The 26433-nt window shown below is 36.3% G+C and overlaps 1 protein-coding gene across 9 annotated transcripts in view; it reads right to left on the bottom strand.

The window, feature by feature from the left end:
- The window catches only part of Tcf12 (transcription factor 12), a 286268-nt gene that overhangs the window by 138269 nt on the left and 121566 nt on the right, over positions 1-26433 (bottom strand). For all 9 annotated transcript variants that reach the window (XM_052187848.1, XM_052187850.1, XM_052187849.1 and 6 more), the window contains one exon: positions 25298-25400. In XM_052187848.1, coding sequence (XP_052043808.1) covers positions 25298-25400 — 103 coding nt within the window. The remainder of the gene's footprint in view (positions 1-25297; positions 25401-26433) is intronic.

The following is a 26433-nucleotide window of genomic DNA, read 5'->3' as shown; positions in this document are numbered from 1 at the left end:
TAAACTTCATTTAAAATGATAAATGATTTTATATAAAAAAATAGAAACATGTCTATAAAAGTGTACACTACAGTGGTAACAAAAGTGGTACCCTTAAGAAGGTAATAAAAAACAAACTTTAATTAAATGCTGGGTAGCTATATCACTCCTGGGCATATACCCAGAGGATTCCCCAGCATGTAATAAGGATACATGCTCCACTATGTTCATAGCAGCCCTATTTATAATAGCCAGAAGCTGGAAAGAACCCAGATGTCCCTCAAGGGAGGAATGGATACAGAAAATGTGGTATAGATACACAATGGAGTACTATTCAGTCATTAGAAACAATGAATTCATGAAATTCTTAGACATGAAGTTCTTAGATGGAACTGGAGAACATCATCCTAAGTGAAGTAACCCAGTCTCAAAAGAACACTCATGGTATGCACTCACTGATAAATGGATATAAGCCTAGAAGCTTGGAATACCCGAGACACAATTCACATATCAAATGATGCCCAAGAAGAAGGAAGGAGTGGCCCCTGGTCCTGGAAAGACTCAGTGCAGCAGTGTAGGGGAATACCAGGACAGGAAAGTGGGAAGGGTTGGAGTGAGGAACAGGGGGAGGGAAGAGGGCTTATGGGACTTTTGGGGAGGGGGATCCAGGAAAGGGAAAATCACTTGAAATGCAAATAAAGAATATACCGATTAAAAAAAATTTAATGATGGGTAGATAAATAAAATGTCGTATATTCATACAAGGGAATATAGTCATAAACTCTGAAAATACGCTGAATGAAAAGAGCTAATCAAAAAACATTTCATTTATGATTTGTTATATGCAATGTCCAAAATAAACAAATCCATGGAGAGAAAAAACTAGCTGTTCCTAGGGCCTGAATGGAATGGAGTTCTAATAGGAATGAGGTTTCTTCAGGAACAGGGTATGCAGTGTTCTGAAACCAGTGAGAGGAAATGGTTACGTAACTCTGAAGACATTGAAAACCATTGATCTGAGTTCTTTAAAAGGGAAAATTTTATTATAGTATATCATATCTCTATAAAATTATTATTAAAACTACTGAAGCAGAGAAATGTAATGGTAGTTACCACAAAAAAACTAAGAAGAAGAAAATAAAATAAATTTTCTGAGTTTCAAAGGTTTAAGAAATAACACTTTTATAAAGCCATCAAATTTACTGAATAAAGGTAAAGTACCTTACGGGGTCAGGGCAGTGACAGTTCATGAAATGCTACTTCCTTTTGCCTTCAAGTAAACAATGTGGCTTTTGTGGACTAAATGTAGCTTTTATTCTAATCCAATAACTTAATGAGACTACCTATTTCTTTTCACCTGAATAGCAGGTAACTAACAAACTGTATGCTTATAGGTATCTACTATTAATATGAATGAAAATGTACTAAGAACCTGCATCTGAAGCTGACTCAAAAGCAGTGAAAATATACTAAAGACAGTCAAGTGAGTTATGTACAACTCAATAGAAGTTCAGAGTCCCCACTTAATTAACCTATTCATCCCAGAACACAATGCAGCTTGATCTATGAACACTACACCCTTTTAAAAACAGAATACTACTTGTTAAATGACATTAGTAAACTCATTAAATTGTTCTGATTTCAGTTAGATAATTTGATGTTAAGGAAAAGTACTTAATTTAAAAATCCTCCAACAAGAAAGCAAAAAATTCATATCTGGCCAAGTATAGTAGCCAAAACCTTAAATCAAGTCATTTAGGAAGCAGAGGCAAGAGGCCCTAGCAGTTAAATGAGGCCAGCTTGTGCTACAGAGAGAGCCTATCTCAAACATTTTTAAAAATTAAAACAAAGGATAAAGCAATCCTAACACATGGTTCTCTGAAGAAAAAAAAGGGGTGGGGGACACTGATCAAAACAGAATCTTCTATGCCAATCAATTTATCACCTCAGATACAGTGAATAATAATACAAAAGGCACATGTCTCTATCAGCGCTCTGTCTTCAGGATGTTCTCTGCAGCTATTCCTGCTCTCTGACTCCATGAGATGACTAAATAAGTAGAAAACTGACCTTACTTCTAATTACACTCCTGTGTTCACTCATTCACCAAAACACCAATGTTCCTCAAACTCAACAGGGGATCGCAATGTGCTTAAACCACTGTTGGAGGCCCTGGTAAGACAATCTTAAGGAGATCAAATCTGAGGAAATATATAATTTCATACATTGAATTATGATGATATTTCTGTAAGTGCTACTCTCACTTATAGGTTGCATTTAATTGTTTAAATTCTGGATGACCAAAAACTTTTAACATTGAAAATGTTCATTAATCACTCCTTTCTCCTCAAGGTTTATTAGAATTTGCACATTTGAGGTATTTTATAAATGTTTACTATGTGCATGGAAGAAAAAAGTGAGGAGAGAGAAGGAAAGGAAAGAATTTATTTATTGTTTTGATTAGTTTCCATTAAAAAAGACTCTATACATCACCCCCAAACAGACTGTAATATTGGACAAACTCAATTAAAGACAATTAGAGTGAATCTCCATAATCTTTCAGTCACCTATGGAGGCCTTTTCAATGGGAACTTCCAGTAAACATAAACAAATATGTACCATAGATTCATGTGTGGCCTTTTGGACTCACAGTGGAATGAGAAAGATGATCAGATAACAAATCAAGACTGGGAGATGATACCTGGTTTAAGCAAATAAGACAGAATCTGACCAGGAAACTGGCATTATCAAAGACAAATTTAACTTTAAGCAACTGAGCTTTTTTCTAGTATATGAATAAAGGGAGGGGTAGTTTGGAGTTTTAGGGTTTTTGTTTTTTGTTTTTTGTTTTTTAACTAAATGAGCAATAATCTCCAGTAGCATAAAGTTAGAGTATGCTATACTAGATACTATGTGAAAACTCAAAGGTCTTTCAATACACCTGAAAATAATGCATAGATCACATACATATTTACTTATAAGGGTGTAAGTATGAGAAAAGAGGAAGCATTTTTTTGCTTATTTGAGACAAGGTTTTATATCGTTCATCCTGGCCTCAAACTGAAACTTACTATATAGTTGAGAATGACCTCAAACTTCTGATCTTTCTGCCAACTTCCGAATTGCAGGGATTATGGGAATGTGCCACTATGAACAGTTTATATAATGCTGAAAACTAAACCCAGGACTTTGTGTATGAAATGCAAATACTCAACCAACTTAGCCCTTTCTCTAGCCCATTTTGTTTTTTTAGAAAGCATCTCTGAAAAGCAGATATCATATTAAAGCAAAACCAACAGAAACTATTCAGGACCTGCTTTTAAAAATCAGAGTAAGAACATCAATACAACAAATCTAAAAATTTTAAATCAAAGTCAATGGAATTATCAGTTGCTTTAATATATTTTCTCTAGTTCTGGTCTTGTTTATATGAAGTAAAAGATCATAGGACAGTTTATATCTGTAGCACATTATAGATATACGTAATATTTATCTATAAAATAAAATAAATTTTTTAAACTATTTTTAAGTACAGAATTGTATTTATCACAAATACAAGTATTCAATGCATCACTGAAAAGAGACAACTACTTCCTTTCTAGAAATTATTTTGAATTAATAGAACAAAACTTAGCCTACCATCAGGGCTGATCAGAAGCTCACTGTTAGCCAGCTGTTTGAGGGTTTAAAAGCTACGATGTAATAACTCTATTTTCATGAATCCTGTACTCATTATAAGTGGAGGTTGGAACAGTATAGTAACAATATCAATTCATTTGCTGTTCACTTGATATATATCATATTTATGAATCCAGGAAAATTAAACTAAAAATTATACTGAAAACTTGTCAGCCTCTGTGACTTCTGAGCTATCCTACTGGAGAAAGAACATAGCCTCAGACCACACTTCTCAGGTCTCCCTTCACACCAAGCTTGCAAGCATGCTCTCCCGGTGGGATCGATATGACTATTGTATTCCACTTTCTCATCCAGTTGGTAGTTCTTCCTGGTACGGTAATGTGCAACCATCACAAAACATAAAATCATGATGGTATGGCCAAGTAAAGAAAAACTTAATAATTCCGAGAGCTAGGATTTGTCTTTGGTAAAAATGTCAGCACACTGAGGACATTATTGCTGGGAGGCCAGCACATGAGACCACACTCCTGAGATGAAGCTGCCTGTGACTTCTTCATTTTTGTCAAGGAAATAAAACCTGTCCCTGCCAACACTCAAGAAGCTAAGGAATACTATGGAAACTTGACCTACTTTACAAAAAAGTCTTATTAATTCAGCTCAGAAATCTGTCAGGCAGCCCAGAATGCTGGGAAAGCAACATAACCAAAGACAGCCTACACTGCTAATTCCCAAGTCATGCCACACACGCACATATCGACCACTCAGTCTTGGACCACTTTCAGCATTATTTATAGGTATACTTATTAATTAATATTTTCTTAATTTTTTCTTAAATGAAGGCACTGAAAATGAAAATGTCAAGCCTCTATGGAACAAAGTAGAAGCAGAAACAGAGACAGAAGCACGTGTTCAATAAAACATAACGGAAAAGACACTTTCCTGCTCTAGTCTCTAGAGTTTAATGCCTAGTTCTCTTCCTGTTAATTGGAGACTCCAGATCAAGTCAGAGGTGAGGTAATGTTTTATTACCAGCAAGTAGGGAGAGACTGTCTACCTAATCAGAACAGGAAGAAGTTAGAGAGTACTAATAAGGACCTTTACCATAGGACTCAAAAGGTTACTGAGCTCTGTTTCCAGACGCCAAATTTTAATAAAGCATTAAGCAGTGGTTTTGGCTTCAAAATAAAGTTCATTAATAAAAATTATATAATCTACTACATGAACAAACTCAAAGAAAAAACACATGGTCATTTCATTAGATGCTGAAAAAGCATTTGACAAAATTCAGCATCCTTTCATGCTAAAAGTCTTAGAAAGATCGGGAATCCAAGGCCCATATCTAAACATAGCAAAAGTAATATACAGCAAACCAGTAGCCAACATCAAACTAAATGGAGAGAAACTTGAAGCAATCCCACTGAAATCAGGAACTAGACAAGGCTGGCCTCTCTCTCCATATCTATTCAATATAGTACTTGAAGTTCTAGCTAGAGCAATTAGACAACAAAAGGAGGTCAAAGGGATACAAATAGGAAAGAAGAAAGTCAAGTTATCACTATTTGCAGATTATATGATAGTATACTTAGGTGACCCAAAAAACTCCACAAGAGAACTCCTACAGCTGATAAACAACTTCAGCAAAGTGGCTGGACACAAAATCAACTCAAGCAAATCAGTAGTCTTCCTACACTCAAAGGTTAAACAGGCTGAGAAAGAAATTGGGGAAACAACTCCCTTCAAAATTGTAACAATATAAAATATCTTGGGGTGACTCTAACCAAACAAGTGAAAGATCTGTATGACAAGAACTTCAAGTCCCTGAAGAAAGAAATCGAAGGAGACCTCAGAAAATGGAAAGATCTCCCATGCTTGTGGATTGGCAGGATTAATATAGTAAAAATGTCCATCTTGTCAAAAGCAAGATACAAATTTAATGCAATCCCCATCAAAATTCCAACTCAATTCTTCATCGAGTTAGAAAGAGCAATTTGCAAATTCATCTGGAATAACAAAAAACCCAGGATAGCAAAAACTATTCTCAACAGTAAAAGAACTCCTGGGGAATCAGTATCCCAGACCTCAAGGAGTACTATAGAGCAATAGTGTTAAAAAAAAAACTGTATGGTATTGGTACAGTGACAGGCAGGTAGAACAATGGAATAGAATTGAAGACCCAGAAATGAACCCACACACCTATGGTCATTTGATCTTTGACAAAGGAGCTAAATCCATCCAGTGGAAAAAAGATAGCCTTTTCAACAAATGGTGCTGGCTTAACTGGTGGCTAGCATGCAGAAGAATGCAAATTGATCCATTCTCACCCCCTTGTACTAAGCTCAAGTCCAAGTGGATCAAGGACCTCCACATAAAACCAGACACACTGAAACTAATAGAAAAGAAACTGGGGAAGAGCATTGAATGGGCACAGGGAAAAGTTTCTTGAACAGAACACCAATAGCCTACCCTCTAAGAACAAGCATTGACAAATGGGACCTCACAAAATTTCAAAGTTTCTGTAAGGCAAAGGACACTGTCAACAAGACAAAACTGCAACCAACAAATTGGGAAAAGATCTTTACCAACCCTATATCCGACAGAGGGCTAATATCCAATATATATAAAGAACTCAAGAAGTTAAGATTCCAGAGAACCAAAAAACCCTATTAAAATATGGGTTACAGAGCTAAACATTTTTCACCTGAGGAATATCAATTGGCTGAGAAGCACCTAAAGAAATGTTCAACATCCTTAGTCATCGGGGAAATGCAAATCAAAACAACCCTGAGATTTCACCTCACACCAGTAAGAATGGCTAATATCAAAAACTTAAGAGACAGCAGGTGCCGGAGAGGTTGTGGAGAAAAAGGAACACTCTTCCACTGCTGGTGGGATTGCAAGCTGGTACAACCACTCTGGAAATCAGTATGGTGGTTCCTCAGAAAACTGGGCATGACACTCCCGGAGGACCCTGCTATACCACTCCTGGGCATATACCCAGAGGATTCCCCAGCATGCAATAAGGATACATGCTCCACTATGTTCATAGCAGTCTTATTTATAATAGCCAGAAGCTGGAAAGAACCCAGATGTCCCTCAATGGAGGAATGGATACAGAAAATGTGGTGTACATACACAATGGAGTACTATTCAGCCATTAAAAACAATGAATTCATGAAATTCTTAGACAAATGGATGGAACTGGAGAATATCATCCTGAGTGAGGTAACCCAATCACAAAAGAACACTCATTGTATGCACTCACTGATAAGTGGATATTAGCCTAGAAGCTTAGAATACCCAAGACACAATTCACATATCAAATGATGTCCAAGAAGTAGGAAGAAAAAAGTATGGATCCTTGGGTCCTTTGTAGAAAGGGGAGGAAAACCCACAGAAGGAGATACAAAGGTGGAGCAGAGTCTGAGGGAAAGACCATCCAGAGACTACCCCACCCAGGGATGCATCCTATATACATTAACAAAACCCAGACACTATTGTGGGTGCCCACAAGTACTGGCTGACTGGAGCTGGATATAGCTGTCATCTGGGAGGCTCTCCTAGTGCATGACAAATACAGAGGGGGACACTCTCAGCCAGCCATTGAACTGAGCACAGGGTCCCCAATGGGGGAGCTAGAGAAAGGACCCAAGAAGCTGAAGGGGTTTGCAGCACCACAGGAGGAACAACAGTATGAGTCACTCAGTACTCCCAGAGCTCCCAGGGACAAAACCATCAACCAAAAAGTACCCATGGAGTTACCCATGGCTCCAGACACACAGGCAGCAAAGGACGGTCTTGTTAGACACCAAAAGGAGGAGAGGCCCTTGGTCCAGGAAAGACTTGATGCTGTAGTGTAGAGGAGTACCAGGACAGGGAAGCAGAGGAGGGTTGAGTGGGGAAGGGGAGATGACTTATGGGATTTTGGGGGGGGGAGGAAACCAGAAAGGGGACAACATTTGAAATGTAAATAAAAAATATACCTAATTAAAAAAGAGAGAGAGAAAAAAATAAAAATGATAACTACATAATTGCTACTACCAAATCCTCAGGCGTTTCTCAACTCAAGAATTCCCTTCTGGGGCTTCAGCTTGCTGGTGAAGTGCTCGCCTGGCATGACTGAAACCCTGGGTTCTACCCCAACACCTCAAAAGCCAGCCAATCACACATTCATTTCATTTCATTAATTGTCTTAGTCACTGTTCTATTGCTATGAGGGGAAACCATGATGAAGGTAGCTCTTATAAAAGCATTGAACTGGGGGCCTGCTGACAGTTTCATAGGCTTGGCCCATCAGCCTCATGGCAGGAGCACGGCGAGAGTAGGGCAGGCAGCACTCAGGTGCTGGAGCAGTAACTGAGTTGTATCCTGAACACTGTACAGAGAAAATGGGCCTGGCATGGGCTTTTGAAAGCTCAGAGTCCACCCCACTGACACACTTCCTCCAACAATGCCACAGCTACTTCAACACTGGTAATCAATAGTTTGTTTTTCTTTTTAGGGTGGAAAGATTAGTATATTTCACAGTGTAACCCACACTAATCTCAAATTACCAGATATCCTAAGCTTCAGCCCCAGAGTACAAGCATTACTACCTGTCTTCATTAAAATATTCTTAAAAGCCATTTTTAATTACTCTGTCTTCCTTAATTTATACAACAATATTACTTTTATAAATCTTTAATTTCTTCCAAATAACTATTTTATGTAAAAAAAATTAATCCCTTTAATTTATCGAGGCTCATAAACACTCCCTCAAACCTTATTTTTAACCAGCCTTAGTGTATCACTAGCTTATTTATAAGAGGCCTACTAAATATTCACTTTTTGTAAAAATTAAAGGCTCTAATGTAAGTGAAAACAGGAAATACAATGCAAAAGTGAATTAGATCTTCTAGTGCTGCTCTCTAAAGGGAGAAAATAGAACAGCGAACAGGCTGCATCTGAAGGTTATGGACCCTGCAGACAGCTGAGTTCTAATTCCTATTCACATCTCAACACCTACTGAGACAAGTTTGCCAGTTGTGTTCCTAAATTCATTCCTTTACACACAAAAGAAGGCTGCTGTAAGCCTTGAGAGTGATTTATGCTGTCTGAAACATGGGCATAAACTAGCTATCATACTATCATTATCATGGGAAGCACTTTTTCTTTGATCATTTTGGCATAAATTCACTAAAAATTCTGTGACAGTAAGTCAAACAAGCTTCTGCTGCTAAAGATCAGATTAAGATTAAGGTAAGAGCACGCCATGCAGAATAAACACATTTCATATTGCCTTAAAGACACTGTGGGAAAAAGGAAATTATTCGGAGAGAAAAACAAAGTAAGAAAAGTCATTTTAAAATGACTGAGATTTGAGCTGGACTACAAAACATGGGATTTTTTTTTGCTTGTTCTTGGTGGGTTTGTTTTTGTCTGCTTGCTTGTTTATATTTCCTGTAGCAGGAAAAAGGAATGAGAGGCAGAATATACCAAACATTTCAGACAATATAACACAGTAGATTGCAAATATTAGCTAAATATGCAAAGCATGAATAAAATCTGCTATATTCTGATCTCACCCATGGATAAAGTAAGCTCATTCACAATGGTGAGAACACACATTGAAGACAACCTAACAGGGGCAGCTGGTTTATCAAACTCCAAGAAACTCTCAACAGGTCATACTAGGAACAGTGTAGTCTTATTCACAAACATCATTTCTTTTGTAAGCAAAAGTAACAAAATTGGGTGTGTGGGCAGGTAATAAATTGAGGTGAGAATTCAGTTTTATGATAGAGTAGATGTTTATCGGGTACAAGTCTCTGGATTCAACCCTTAACCCAACACTCAAAAAATAAAACAACAACTAAAACCTTCTTATTCCATCTGTGCTACTTTAACAAAGTAATACAGACTGGGCAGTTTATAAACAAAATGGATGCAAAGGCTAGGAAGTGCAAGACTAAAGTGCTGGAAGTTGTGTGCTTCTTTATCATCTAAGGGCTATCTGTGTCCTCTGGAAGACTGTGCTCTACATACTAGAAGGTGCAGAAGAAGGGGAGGAGAACTGTATTTGAAGGGTTCAAAACAAAAAGCACAGTGGCAAAAGACACTGCCTTTCCATTCAGACCCTGGGCTACTGTGCTTTCCTCAAGCAGAGAGCAGATGCGCTCCTCCCATAATTCCATCAGCTCCCAGGGGCTGTTCTTCATTGTATTATGCATAAGGATTAAGTCTCAACAAGAATCTTGCAGGAGACAGACAACAGCATTCAAATCATAGAAAAGACTAAATAAACTTATTTTAATTTAAAATATAACTAAGTCATATCTAGTTACCTGAAATGTTTTTGTGATACTGTAATATTGTAAAAATTATAAATAAATTAATTAAGTTCTAGTTCAGGATATCATCTTCTGGACTGCACATCACCTACAGCCTGGGTCTCAAGAACCATTGTTTGTGGGGCTGGAGAGATGGCTCAGCGGGTAAGAGCACTAACTGCTCTTCCAAAGGTCCTGAGTTCAAATCCCAGCAACCTCATGGTGGCTTGCAACCATCTGTATAGATATTTGACACCTTCTTCTGGTATATCTGAAGACAGCAACAGTGTTCGCATATATAATAAAAAAATAAATCTTAAAAAAAAAAAAGAACCATTGTTTGTGATTCCAAAAACTGAAGTACAAAAAACTGTTCAAGATTATCTTTGGTAAGCAGAGCCATGGGTACGTGCCGAGGCCAATTACTAATCATACTCTTCCAGCAACTCTTTGCCATACACTATCTGAGTGACTCAAGGAAAGGCTCAGTTTCACACTCCTGTGTCTTGGCATCAGTTAGAATGGGGCACAATAATATACATGATAATTATATTTAAGAAGTCACAAATCAAAACTCATGCAATTTAAGTCCTCAGGCTGTACTAAAGGCAGTGATCCTAAAATCTACCTACAACTTAACAACTATTAAACAGTCAGTGTACAGCAGGTAGTGAATAGAGTCTGGGGTTGGGGAACAGGAAATCTGCAACCTAAAGCAAGCCAACATGAATAGCAAATCTGACCACACAGTAGTTATACCTAGTTGAAGGGTATTTTTCAGGAAGATACTTGAAACTACAAAACTAAGCCCTGTTCAGATTGAGTATACAAAATGTCTAGAATCAAAAATGATTCAGATTTTAAGATTAGCTTTTGAACTTTTGTAGCATTTGCTACAAAATATATAATATTTTAGTGCTAGAACATAAGCATAAACATGAAATCCATTTATGGAATCATATAGCCCTTATGGATACACAATATCATCTGAAAAAATGTCCTAAATGGTATATGTTCTGATTATGATCACCAGATAATGTCTGGCACAAAATTTTTCATTACAGTATTATATTGTCACTCAAGATACATTTCACATTTTGAAGCATTTCTGGATTTTTCCAAATTAGCTATGCTTAACCTATATAAACTTGGTATTTTCCTAAACTTACCCACTTACCTGTGATAAAGTTTAACTTATAAATTAGGCACAGCCAGTTCTTGGTTAATAACAGATTAATGGATAATATAACAATATATTAAGTTGGATGAATATGCTCTTTCTCACATTCTTAAATGTTTTTGTATTTATACTTCCCTCCTTATGAGTGATATGAGATTGTACAATGTCTGTATGGGATGATGAGTCATGTGAATGACACTGTACAATAATGCAACATTAGTCTTCATGAGCACTGTGATTTCAACAAAACCACAAGAATTGACATGATAACCAAGATGGCTACTTGGTAACTAATTGGGCAAGTAATTTGTGCAGCATGGACATGCAGGACAAAATTCACACCCTGGTGAGAGATGGTATTATGTTACTCAGAAAGTCATGAAATTGAAAACATTTGGATTGTAAATTTCTATAACTTTCTATTTATTTTTTTAAACTATAGTTAGTTATTGGTAACTGGAACCACAGAAAACAAAGCTGAGGACTACTGTAACATGCATAGAAAGCCATGGACACAAAGTAGCAGTGAATTCAAGACAGAAATCTGGGCTTCGCTTCTTGCAAGAGGTAAGGATTAATTTTAAACGAACATGCAAAGTCACCGTGTCTTTCATTGTTAATAGATGTCAATAGCTAACATAGTGTCTAGCAAGTAGAGAGATAATAATCATTGATAAATCAACTTACGGAATTATCAAGAGCTGTGAAGGGAATTTTAATTATAGAAAATGTTGGAAAATAATGCAAGCATGAAAGAATACAAACTCAGTAGGTAATTTTACACAGGTAAAATTAATACACAGGTTAGTATTAAGACTAAGGTCTGTGATAAGAGTAAGATGAGATGTGTGAGTACACTGTATTTCCTCAGGTACTGAAACAAACAAAGCTAGTAACAAAGAGTGGAAGGAGATTAGTGGGGCAGGGGAACAGAAAGAAAAGAACATTTCAAGAAGCAGTGCAAACACTGGCTGATTATTTTTCCAGAGATATAAAGGATCATAACAAAGCAGAAGAGAGCTAGATTAATTTTTAATTAGAACTGTCAAGGTGAAAAATACCAATATCCAGCCCATTCCTTTATAGAATCAAAAATCCAAAGTATATAGTATTTACTTGTTCGGTAAAGCTGAAAAAAAAAAGAGCTCTTTCTGACTTTATATCAAAAAATAAATAAATAAATAAATAAATAAATAAATAAATAAATAAATAAATAAATAAAACAAGGAACTTAATTTTACAAGCTAGTTTACAATTATACTTGATCATAGAATCTTAGAAATATACAGTGTTTAGCATATGGACTATTTAAAATTTTAAAAAGGTACTAAGCTATACATGAAGTAAATAGCCCATCATTAAAACCAAATGTAAAAAAATACATGCCAGTGCTCAGTGACACAACTGAGTCATTCTGAAAAAGAACGTAAGAGTCACAGCTCCTCTAGAAAGAGGAAAGTAGAGGTTAGTTTAGAAAACCTGCAGAATTTCTTTTCATGTATACTTTAAAGATAGATAAAATATCATGAAGTAGGTATTAATGCATATACAAGAATGCAAGTCCAACTTGTGTCAAGTGCAGGAAGCATTAAAAACTTCGAGAGAGCAAGCAACACTTCAGCTATATAGCATGCTTCTGTACCCATAACACAAGAGAAGAAAAACTGGAAAATAAACAGGGAACACAACAAACACAAAAACCTACAACCATATTGCCTGTGTAGCTGTCAGCCTAGCAAAGCTGAGAAAGATGGGATGATTAGTCAATGATGTAGTCCAAACACACAATACTAAGAAGTGACACCAACATCCATCTCTGTATATTGGTGAACCAAAAAAAATCAATCACAGCAATTTCTCCACAGATTAAAAGTTCAGCTTTTCTATAATTGTGCTGAATAAACTAAGGTTAATATCATCTCAAGTTTGATAAAACTGGGCAGGTATCATCTTTAAAACTTTAAAAGAGCTATTTAAAACAAAAGTACATATCCTATATCCAAAATATCTGTTACAGGAAACAAGCCCCTCTTCACATAATCCCTAACAACCATTTCTTGCTCAAGAGTCAGCCAATGATTCTCCAACGGGCATCAACAGGAACAGTAGTTAATTTGCTCAGACCAAAAAAAAAAAAAAAAAAAAAATCCTAATGATTCACTGTCCTTCAATTTGTTCTTTTATTTAATATTTACAAAGGTTGTTATTGATGTTTGTTATATGTCAGTGCCAGGGGACTAGGCTGTGTCTATGCTTAGAAAGAACATAAGGAAACAAGGCAGAGTAATAATCAAAAGTTTCTCATGCCAAAATAAATCCTGATCAAACAACCTCATCACAAACACTGAACAGTCAATTAAATTATCATTGTACTGAATACCTGATAAGCTAAGAATCACTAACAAAAAATTAAAACAGACTCAAATTCATCAACTAAACTTTAACTACTCCCATTGTTTGGTAGGTAGATTATGTAAATATCTTCTTAAATCTGGAGTAATTTAATATATGTGACAGTATCTGCAAGCCTTCTTGTGTTTGTGATCTATAAAGTCATTCTTGAAATTATACAAGTGTTCCTAGTTTTTATTTTAACATTTTTTTTATTTCTTGAGGAGAAGCATATATACATAAATAAATATAATAGAAAATTTTAAATAGACAAGTTAATAGAAACAATTGGAGTAGAGCCAATGCAGGAAAATACTATGTAAATGGTAGTCTGGGAACTGAACAGATCTATAACAAGTGAGCTTTACCTTTCTAACCCTCTCATTTTACATTCCTCATCCCTCAGATTCCCAACATACATACTACATTTCTCTAGGGTCAGAATGCATCTGCTAGCAATCCATCAAACCTGATCTATTTTTAAAATAACATATTATGCTTACTAACCCATTTCAAACACAGGATCAAAAAACAGAGAAGCAAAATTTGCATTTAGGTAAAATAGCATTTTCTGAGATCCTGCTACAAAATTGCCCCTTAAAATAATTTTTGCCAAACTCTGCTTTTGCCAATAAATATTCAATTCCAACAGGTTCTGACTGTTGTCAAAGTAACTTCCATAGCTCAAATAGATGAGCACCAAAGTGCCAATGTTGTCTGTGTTACTGACAATGTCAGTACCTGTCAAATATGTACCACCAAAACCTACTAGACCATAAATTTTAATGTTTAAACCTTGGAAAACACGGATAGGAGGTTTTTGGCTTTGGTGGTGGTGGTGGTGGTGGGCTTTTATTTTGTTTCACCTTCCTCAGAAGCTAGTATCTCCATAATTATAGTGGGTTTCATTTGCTCACATAGCTCTACATCAGCAATTTAACAGGATATATTACAACTGCTGAGTATCAATGGTAATCACATCATAAACTATCAACACCATTCTCACCTTGTTAAGGAGGAGACAAACCATTACCCCAAAGAAGAAAACAGAACCCCAAAGAAATTAAAAATTCAAAGTCCAGAACTGGAGAGATGACTCAGTAGCAAAAGCACTAGATGCTTTTCCAGAGCTACTTATAGATTTAAATACAGCTTTTAAAATTTTAAGTCCCTAATTGAAGTCTTTAGCTCTACTGAGGTCATTACAAATACGAAGGATTGTTTCAGGTCTACATATACTTCACCAATTTTTGTGTGTGTGTGTGTGTGTGTGTGTGTGTGTGTGTGTGTGTGTGTGTGTGTGTGTGAGAGAGAGAGAGAGAGAGAGAGAGAGAGAGAGACAGAGACAGAGACAGAGAGAGACAGAGACAGAGAGAGACAGAGACAGAGAGATCTAACAGGCAAGTTAAAGTTAAACTTTAACTCTTGCTTTAAAGGTTATATTAGTAAAATATAATTTACTAAATATCACAGTACTGCATGTTTATGCTAGAAGACATGGCTGCAATACAAATAAACCGATACCTACTACCAAGCAATTTATCTGAAGTTGCAGATGTCAAAGGTGAAACCTCTTTAATTGATGAAAATAAGGTCAATGTCATTGTGCAAAGGTCAATACTTGTGGTAATGAGTGACACATAAAGGAATAAGGAATTACTGGGAGAGCTGAAGTATAAGTCTCTAAAACATTAGGATGTGGAAAACTAGAAGTCTCAGGAAAGCAATGTGTTAAGATCTGCAACACTCTGTCCCTGGCCCAGCTAAACTATTATTTTCTTTTTCTTTTACTTCATAAGACAAGAAATGTTTTGTTTCCTCCTTAACTAGAAGAATTAAAGAAGACCAAAGGTGAGAATGAGGTTAACAGCTTATGATGTGGTCATAAAGAAAATGTACCAGATTATATCACTTTTTCTTAAGAAAGGATCCCACTATGTAGCCTGAGATGACCCAGAAGAGGCTATGTAAACTGAGCTGGTCACAGAGCTCTATCTGCTTCCATCTCCTGAATGCTGGATTAAAATTGCGAACTTCTACACATTAGGAACTTATTTAGTACAAAGTGTGAAATCCTAGTGGTGATAACACCTTCTGGTACTCCTGATCATAGTGTTTAGCACCCAGAGACCAATCAATATAATGTAAAGACAGGTAATATTTCAACTCTTATAAGAAAAGTATTAGTCTGTGCCATACCAAACTAATCTCATGAATAATGAACTGTTTACTCACACTATTTCCTCACACAACTAAGGCTTCCTGAGACTTTGTCAAAGGATGGAACCTCAACTGCTACACTCTCCAAGCTGCCACTACAGTGCCTGCATCCAAACAGCTGTTGAGATCAAGTTGTAGCTTGATGACAGCTGAGGGCATTCCATGGAGATGTGTTCACTCCTCTAAGTTATTGGCCAAAGCAGCTCTTTACCTGCAAACAGAGTTCACTTGGGGACTATTCCTGAAAATGCTACTTGAGTTCCTTTAATATTGTGCTGTTATCCAGATCACTATAAAGTCAGATCACCAAAAAAATGTAAATATTGTCAGACCACAGGCTAATGCCATGCTGAGTAACTTTTCCACCCCACAGCTCACTACCCTATAGAGAGGTCCTCAGCTGTCAGCAGCTTGTGTTTCTGGACTAGAAATTTACAGAACAAATCACACTCTCAGTTTTGAAGAGTGAGGGTATAAATAAATACAACTCCTTTCCTTTCAAATTCCATCCTGAAAGCACAAGCTACAAAGTCCAAGTGAACTGCTGTAATTACCTTCAAGGTTCTCTAGTCTTCTCTAAATAGGCCTATAGGGTATTTCTTCCCTTTGACCCTCTCCTACTTACAAAATGTTTTATTAAATTGAAGAGAAGTAAACAAAGCCACCAACCTATTCCACTACTCCATACAGACAAACCACAAATACAGGATGTCCTCAGATCACTTTCAGCATGGTCTTCTACCAACAGTAGTTGCCACCACATTCTCTCAATCTAAAACATCTTTTTAAGGCTCACAACAAATTTCTAGGAAGAGCCAAAGGTACTACTTACTGTCTTCAAGAAGTCTAACTTGAAACTAACTAGTATTCAGCTTCTCTATGCGTGTGTGAAGAAACACACTCCACTTAGAAGCCAACTAGATGCCTATTCAGCTAGTCAGCTCTTGTGGTGAGCAAGCTCCACTGCAAAGCCAAAAAAACCTAGAGCAAGATCAGAACAGTCAGGAATAGGAGTGCTGAACAGATGTCCTGTTTCCAGATCTCATGCACAGAACTGTCCATGGGCATTATAGGCATGCTCTTCATTTGCTGAAATGTTATATATACTTGCTTGCGTTAATGTGGAATATTCTGAAAATAAAGCTTCAAAGCAATCAGTTGTCATTCTAACTAAACATATGTTGCTGTTTCCCCATTTTTATACTTTATCTAGATCCACAACCTAAACTTAGAAAGTTTTGTCAAACTGAACATAGGCAGCAATACTCATTGAAACTCATGCATTATTTTCTTTGCTGGGCACTATAGTTTTAATCTCCCCACTTGAAAACAAACTTTCAACAAAATTTGTAAAAACCAAATTAAGGTACTATGAAAAGGCAACTTGAGTTTCTTCAGTAGGACTGCATTTGTTTAGATTTTACAATAAAAAGTAAAATTTGATTCACAAGGTTAGAATCTGTTAACACAACTCAGGATGGCTCCAGGTCTGTCAGCTTCCTGCTACCTTACTCTGTCAGTGTGCTCAAGGCAAAAACACAGTCCTCTTCCCAAATAGCCAGGCATCAAATATCTGCAAATATCATTCTATAGAGTAAAACCTCCTTCATAATCAGTTCAACAAAACTATCACTGTTTGGACCTGAGACAGGTTACTTTTGTTGATTAACTCTCTCATGCTGTGCGCACTACCAACCTTCGGAACCACTGCTTTCAAGCCCTCTATTAGACACTAATCAGATACATTACCCTTGTGCTTACCACGAAGACTCCTGCTGAAAGCTGTAGCTTTACAATCTGCTGGAAAATTCAGGGGTGATTTTCACTTTCTCCGATGTCCAGAGTTGGTCTATTACAATAGTAGACATGTTTTCACTACTTATATCTTGAGTGAAAGTATTTCATCTATAATGATCCAGTTTGATGGCTAATCTATCCTGTTACTTTTAGAGTTCAATGGAGACATGTGAATGTTCACTCAGTAGTAAACTGTTATATCTATATGCAATCCTGACTTGCAGTAATGTGAAAATGATCTTAGTCAGAATACTGAATAACACGAAATGAGCAATGAAACACTGCCATTGAAAACTGTAAGCCAAATAAACCTGGGGAGGATAATTTCTGCTTACGTTGGTAATGCAGTGATACTTAGAATTTATCAACACAAATATGAACACTATATGAACAATTAGCTATGATAAATTATTTGTACTTGTCTAAATGTCAACTATGCCACAGATTTAAGTTACTAAAAATAAGAACATTTTAAAATAGCTGGCATCAAGATAGGAAAAACAAATATTAATATTTTTACAAAGCAAGTGGAGTCAAAGAATTATAGAATTAAAGATTATGGAATTTAACAGATTATTCTATTTACAATATCAAAAATTGTTATTGTACATTAACAAACTATTTTTTAGAATATTTTTAAATGTCTATACTTTTTATTAGAGCTCAAATGTCCCCTTTTTTCCTAAAATAGAATCTTACTGCCTTTATATCAGTTGACATCTTAGCCCTTCTAGCTTTCTCTACTGGCCCTACACTGCTACAATTACAAATGCCCTCAGGAAGAGGGCCCACTGGGTGAGCATGACCATCCCTCTGCTCAGTTCTGCGTGCATCAATGTCTATAGAGCAGACACATGTGCCCTACAGAAAGATGACAGACTGAATGAAGAAACAGAGTGAAGATGTGAACACTTGAGATTCAGCCCCGTTTTAAGCCAACAGTGGTTTGTTTGTCTTTAGATTTCATGATTTTTTAAAAAAAAAAAAAAGTCCTACTCTAAGAACTCCTTCATATTGCTAAGAAATAAAAAAACACTACTTAAAAACTTCATTTGTTTTGCTCCCACTTATGATCTAACTAATAGCTAGTCTTTGATTTTCTAAACAAAAACTCTGATGGCATAGTGGCTCATTTTTATTTATTACTGAATCTTTGTATACATTTCAAGTATAAATCAGGTACTTCTAATCAAATTCAGGGCAATTTTAACAAATCTAGCAGAATTCTTAAAAATTCAAGAAAAGTTATGCATTAGCTTACAAATGTTTTTCTTAATTTTATTTCTAAGGACCCACCCCCTATTTTTCCTTCTGGTTACCTCAGAGGACCCTAAGGTAGGACTCTCTCTAAGGAGCTATTTGCCTAAAACACCTAACCCTGGGGACTCAAAACAGTTTTACCTAAACTTTCATGTTCTTCCTTCAGTGACAGCTTCCTCCAGCTGCTAAAAACCTGAAAATTGCTTAAGAACTTTCTAATTGTGACTAGCATTTTAAAGGAAGGGAGAGAATTCTTTACATCAAACTTAATCATCCAACCTTATCTCTCACTTAGTAATAGTTATGGTCAGATAGAATTTACTGTGCTACTGTGCTACTGTATGACTGTGCTACTGTGTCTGCATATCCAAGTGTGCTTGATAGGGAGGCAGGATAGGTACATGCCAGAGGTTAGGTCAAGCTCATGACTTCAGTAATATGGGACGTACTTGACAAAATAAAAACCTAAGTGAAGAATTCAATGAGTACCTTTGAACAATAAAACCTATACAAGATAAACAAAAGCAATTCAAGACATGCTTTCAATTTTTCAATATTTTAATTTTTTTTAAAAATTAAAAATTTTTAAATTTTGGTCTTTTAAATGCATGGTCCTTTGCTTGTATGTATGTTTGTGCACTGTATGCATGCTTGGTGCATGCCAGAGGCCAGAAGACGGCATAAGATACTGTGGAACTGGAGATTTAGATGGTTGTAAGTCACCATGTGGTGTTGTAGATAAAACTTTAGGTACTCTGCAAGAGCTCCTAAACACTGAATCATTTCTCTGGCTCCCATTTTTCAGAGATAAAATTCATTTTTATTTAGTAGTTAAAAAAAACCGTGGTAGCTATCTGAACTACTACTACCCTTTGCTTTGAAACACAGCATGGGAACAGCAGTAGCACTCATCTCTAGTCCTCGGTCACATCTCATTAGGCCCAGCTCACAGCCCCTCAGGGAAACAATCTTTAGGCCCTGTCCACTCCAGACAAGACATTTAATATAAACATAAAACAATAATAAGCCTTTATTAAACAATGTGGCAATCATCATTAGTACTCTAAGCGATGAATCTGAGCTGTTATAATGGAGAAGATATGAACTGATGCTGTTGCCCTGTTACACCCCCAAAACACTCAACTGTGTGCTATGGTGTATCCCTCAAATTCAATGCATTTAAATTGCAAAGTTTATAGAAATTCCTCAAACTTTTGTTCTCCAGTGACCATAGAGCCACAGCAACTGCCATTTCTCCTACTACAGGTAGCCTCAGATTTTAAGTTCATCTTTACTGGGCTGGAATTAGACACAGGCCTTGGGAAGACTTAAGGAAGACTTACCTCTCAGACTAACACCATTATAGAACTGTAAAGTGTACTCAACAGATCAGACTGGCTATAAAGGTACTAAGCAATAGCAAGAAAGAAAAAAGCTATACAGTAAAAACAGTTGAAGTACACATGATATCTAAACCAGTGCAGGAAGGGGAGGTGAGCTGAAGAGGTCCAAGAACTGGGCCATGAACACTCACCAGGCTTTGGCCTCTTCAGCGGTAACTAGTCCTCATTCCCTTGTACTTCTCTCAGTGCCGTGTGTGTGTGTGTGTGTGTGTGTGTGTGTGTGTGTGTGTGTGTGTGTGTGTGAATAAACAGCAAAGGGTGTGAAGATGCAGATCAGTAAGACCACATACTTTTAGAGATGTGGAAATGACTAAACATGAAGAAAGCATCAAAAACTCATCCTTCTGACCCTTAAGAAAATTACTGTCATTTTCATTATCTCAGCAAAAAATTTACATATATCAAATTATTAGGGTGAGAGCTCTACTGTACGTTAATAATTTGGTGATTCTACATTTAAGTGTGACTTCGTAATACTTTTGGTCTTATTACAAATTCCAGTGTAGGCTATATCAATTGTATAAACAGTTCTCCTTGAAACTTGGTTGTTTGAAAAACTCAATGCACAGAAAAAGTACCTGGGCTTGAAGCCCCCACCCCACCCCCCGTAAAAAAAAAAAAAGCAAAATTAAAAATGATAAAAACCCACACACTAATAAACTATTTTATGTGAAACAAAACAGTGGCTTCTACCAGAGTGGTGGTTTAAACTCTGAAGTAGAAAAGGAAGGAGCTGAAGTAGAGACTTCAGCAAGGAAAGGACAGCTGTAAGTAGAGACTTACAGTAAAAATGGTGTACTGAACTATTAGACTACTGACTGGTACTGAGAGGAGCAAGAAACCTAAATGAGCTATAAAAGCACATAAGCCATCTGATAAGCACGGTGCCGCTTTACGTTGAAGTACACTCACTTTTCTTTGAGCACCTACTATGCACTTTCTGGCATCTTTCTCCTAGAAAGCTAGTTTCCTAGAGCCTAATGGTATTTTTTATTTGTTAAGTCATGAACACGTATGTCGTATGATTCTGGATGTAGTGGGCTAACCAAGTAAAGAGGTTCTTATTGTTCTGAGAGTTTTTACAAGAGCAAGATGCACTTGTAAATACAGAAACACTGTCTGAGGTTATTTGACTTTGTTCATGGTCACTTATCAAGATCAAAATACAGGTAATTATGGCTAGGAACTGCTGGCCTCGTGAGCACCTAAAAGCAGTAAGGAAAGAAAAAGCACCTAAAGGGGAAGTAGAAGCAACTGGTAGACGGGCTTTCTCACTTTCAGTTTTGCCATTTACTGGCTGCATGGCTTAAGGCCCACATGTAATTTCCCGCAACTCCATTTCAGCATTTGCAAGATGGAAATTATAATTCTAATTTCAGCCATTTCCAGAATAATATGATAGAATCATAAAATCCTTGAGGTACTGAATATCCTTGAAAACCCTAACAGAAAAGTAAATGCTACCTTCAAATCCTAATTTATAGTTCTCCAGTGTCCCTCTATTCTACCATATGCTGATGTCATTCTTAAAAGAATACTAATAAAGCAGTTCTAAAGAAATAGAAGTAAATGCCTTAGGAAAAAAATTTCAAGATGGTCCAAAGCCTCATCTTCTGTTCAGGACACATGCACACATCTCCTCTTAAACGACTAATGCAACCAGCAATCACGGAAAAGAACTGCAGCTGCCCCTTCCACAACCATTTGAGGAATGGAGGGAATGTAATTCCACAAAATAATCCACTTCCCATTTCAACTAGTAAATTGGAACTACTATCACCCAAAATATTATCAATCCTTAAAGAAAAATATATATGTGCACCAAGTATACAAGTATCCCCTGGAGCCACCATGTGGATACTGGAAACCAAGTCCAGGTCCTCTGCAAGCCTAGCAAGTGGTTTTTTTTTTTTTTTTTTTTTTTTTATCTTTGATATAGTCCTTTTATTTGATATAATTTATTTACATTTCAAATGATTTCCCCTTTTCTAGCCCCCCCCACTCCCCGAAAGTCCCGTAAGCCCCCTTCTCTTCCCCTGTCCTCCCTCCCACCCCTTCCCAGTTCCCCGTTCTGGTTTTGCCAAATACTGTTTCACTGAGTCTTTCCAGAACCAGGGACCACTCCTCTAGCAAGTGTTTTTTTAACTGTTGAGCCATCTCTCCAGCCCCAGAAGGCAAACTCTGGAAATTAATGAGAGAATCACAAGTGAAAGAATGAGCCAGAGCTTTGGAGACTGTGTTAACCAAACTGTAGGATGACACCACTGCAACTTACAGCTACAGTCAAGGCTCTGCTCACAGCTTTAACAGAACTGTCTGTAATTAACTGTTTAGTTATGCACCCAAAGGGTATATTTGTTTCTTTTGAAACACAAGAAAAGCCCTCTAGCATTGCAGACTGAAAAAAAAAATCAACAGGATAATTCTGAAATTCATTTAAAAAAAATGACGTAGTATAATGCAATAGCTTTATTTCCTAAATAAAAACACTTCAAAATATCTAAATTAATATAGAAATCCAGTTTTCTGTGGAAAATTATTCTTTATCAAACTATTATCAAAACTTGTGAGATTTTTGCAATGTAATGGTTAAAAATTTTCAAAGTTCCATCATGAAAGACATGGCCTTTTTATCACCTACTCTATCTTCAGACAAATGTACTTACAGATGAACATAATACTTAAAAAAGAATAACATGAATGATTTCTCTTCCTGCTTAACGCTATCTTAGTACACTGGCAGCAATGACAACTTCTGTTCTCTACTTCTCTCTTCTCTTTAACTGTTCTCAGCATCCGCCATTCACAGCACTTCAAAGGTACCAGTTGCAAGAACAGGTATCAATGGTTCAGTGTTTCTCATAACAGCACATACACACCAACAGAAAGCTCTAACTGTGTTTCTACTACTGAAACCTCCCTTACATCACTACATCTAAAAAGAGACTCTTGTAACTTCATCCAGAGCTAACATCCATATGTTTAGGTCCTTAACAGTTTAGCCACTGCATCTCGCATCTTGCTGGATTGCCTACTGCACTACAAGAAATGTTCATTTCCAAAACCAAGATCCTGCTATGCATATCACTTAGTGTAGGGTGTCAAACTGAGTTACGCATATAATCATCTTATTAAAAAAAAGGAAAGGGATCCTTTCTGAATGCATCTACCTAATCAATAACTGCAAGGTTATTTCTCCCCATCCCCTTTAAATGTAAAATACTTTAAAATTAGGAAGTTTAAATAAAGTAGATAAAACATAAGTCTGTACAGTTGTACTGGACTCACTACACTAGGTAGTTCATATAAATGAGAATTTTTTTCCATTTGAACAGTGAAAAAATCAGCCTGTTCACAAATCTTACTTATAGACTTATATGTAGATTTTAGAGAAGGGATAATCTTTAAAGGTATTCCAATAATTCTTCAAAAACAGAAAAAAGAACAAATACATGTTCATAAAGGCTCCACATAAGGAAACAGAACCTCAAACTGAATTATAGAATTAGTTTTCAGTTAACAGCTGTTCAGAAATGACTGATATATTCCTAAAGACTTCATTTATTTCCCACAGTTTTAACAGTTACTTTGGCCCCAAACTGTGCATATGATGTAATTGCAGTGGGTGCAGGTCACGCCTATGAAGAAGGCTGAATGACATAAGGCTATACATTCAAGAGGGGTCATAAATTCTTACATCTCAGAGTGACAGTCTCCTTTACCATCAACTTCCACTTGCCTGTACATATATACAAATACTGCTTGACAGAAAAGTTTTTTAAAAAATTAAAGTTTAAAAAAAAGGATTTTTTAAAGTGAAAACTCAATGGAAAATTAAAACAAAAATGCAGAAATTTTCTTTGGTGAAAACTGTTTTATTTTAAATGTAATTAATGGGTTTTACATCTGAAGTGACCCATTAATCAGCATAACTTTTATTTACACTTATATTGAAAGCCAGTGGTTTTCAGCACACATTTCACTGCTTATACAGGTCTTATGTCATAGTCAATGATGATCCTTGCTTTAGACTGTCGGCTGCCATAGGCAAAATTCACACTAGATTATCAGACTTTTGCTACTTAAAAGTAGACAAGAAGAAAAAACAAAGGTTGCAACAGGCTAAGATCCATTACAAAGCATCTGTAGACCACCAGGATTTTGGATTGAGTAACCTACTTAGATTGACATAGTTGTCAAAAGTCAATTCTAATATCACAATATAACCAATGGTGAGGAATAGTAAAATCAATGTCAGTCACGCAAACTATATTTTTATGATGCTAATGACAGTTAATACAATAAACTACATAAGGCATTTAGAATATTTTCAACTATAGTATATACAAGACAAAAAATGATGTTACAAGGCAGATTCTTTAGAAACAGATTTTGTAAGAAGTATAAATACTTCCTTTTAAAAAGAGTAATATCCAATCTGGAGGGAGGTTGCATAACAACACAATGTGAGGCTTACTTCAGAATGAACAACTTCAAATTAAGGAAGGCACATAAAGGGAGAATATTCTGCATGGGATAGGGAGAGAGAGAGAATGATCACCAAGACTAGTGATAAAAACATAAAGATCGGGTGTAGGTGAGAGGTCTAACCCTTCAAACTTCACTTTATTTGGAAATACTTTTACACATCCTCAATAAAAGTCCAAATACTTAAACAGACCCTATAATAGTGTATAAATGAAATATTAAGCTTTTATCAAATGTTCCCAAAGAAAAATGGTCCAAAACAAATAAAATTTGCCCATGTTTTGTCATATTTTTAATTGTTACATAAATATACCTGATAAGACAAATAGTAAACCACAAGTGCCCTTGAAAGAATGCATGGCTGGTTTAGAGAACTTGTCATGTGTGATATCACAAAGACACTGACTAAACTAAAAAAATCATGAAACTTTCTTTTATACACTCTTAGTAGTCCTCTAAAAGAATGACCTTGATTTCCACATACTGGTTCCTTAGCCTGGATTAAGTGAGGAAAACTTGAATACTTCTAGTACCATGGGAGTTTTCTTTTATATATTTGTTTAGGACATAATAACAGAAAGGGTCTCTGAGCACAGACACTTGAGAAGACTACTTACACAGAGTCATCAACTTACCTATCAGATTTGAGTTCATGAAAGGTGTTGGGGACAAGCCTTCATGGGCTCCTAAACGACTGTCATTCAAGTGATCACTGTAATGAGGGCTGTCTGTAAAACCCTAAGGGGGGAAAAGACCAAAATATTAAGGAGAGTACCTAACACCTTATTAATGCACAAGCTTACACAAGGTCTCCTAACTAAGCTCCTTATCATTCACAGCACTGAAGAGCACTTGCCTCCAAGCCCAAGTTCAATCCCTGAGACCCACACAGAAAATGAAAATGAACTACTGAAAGTTATTCTCTGACTTCCATGTGCTAAACTTAGCAAACAAACACCACCGGACACCACCATCCCCTCACAAAAATGAACCAATAAACAGATCTTTTTTTTTTAAAAAAAAATAACACTTTATTACTCTTAAAAGTTGAGTTTCTGAGGCAACACCAGCCTTAGTCTACTGTCTTCAAATTTCAATGCCCTCCCCCCAGAGAAAACAAAGACTAAGAACATTCTAATAGACCATCACTGAAATCATCTCTAAGATCTCAAATCATCCAAAAGAAAAGACCTTTGGACATGCTCTTATTGCATACAAAAAGAAAGTTTTACACATCATTAAAAAGAAAAACATAGCTTAAAAAACAAACAACAAACAACCCACCACCATACTTCTGAGTTAAAATACACTAGGAATGCTTCTCTCTTCCTATTCCTCCTTAGTTACCATTCTTACAAAGATCTACTCTTTTGGAATCTGGGCTATTAAACAAAAAAGGGATAACCCTTAATAAAATGGCTCATTAAATCCATAGGTCTGAAAAGAAAATTATAAATACCACAAAATAATAATACTAAGAATACTTCACAATAGCTATTACATTTCTTTCACAAAAATACAATTTCTTAAAAGCAAGTGAGGGACAGAGGAAAGTTTACCAAAGTTTCTTTCTGGTTCTCAGACTCCTAGACATACCATAGCACTGCCCTCAAAATCATAGTGTTTCAGGTTAATTTTTGAAATTTCAGGTGATACCAAGCTTTGATAACATAAAATCATGACAGAAGATGAGGAAAACTGAAAAGAAACCAAGTAAGACAGAAGCTGCCCTGCCTGACTGAGGGGCTATATCACTGAACATTCATCATTC

This window comes from Apodemus sylvaticus, chromosome 7 (assembly GCF_947179515.1).
Source record: "Apodemus sylvaticus chromosome 7, mApoSyl1.1, whole genome shotgun sequence".
NCBI classification, from domain to species: Eukaryota; Metazoa; Chordata; class Mammalia; order Rodentia; family Muridae; genus Apodemus; species Apodemus sylvaticus.
This window is presented reverse-complemented; position numbering and strand designations above follow the sequence as displayed.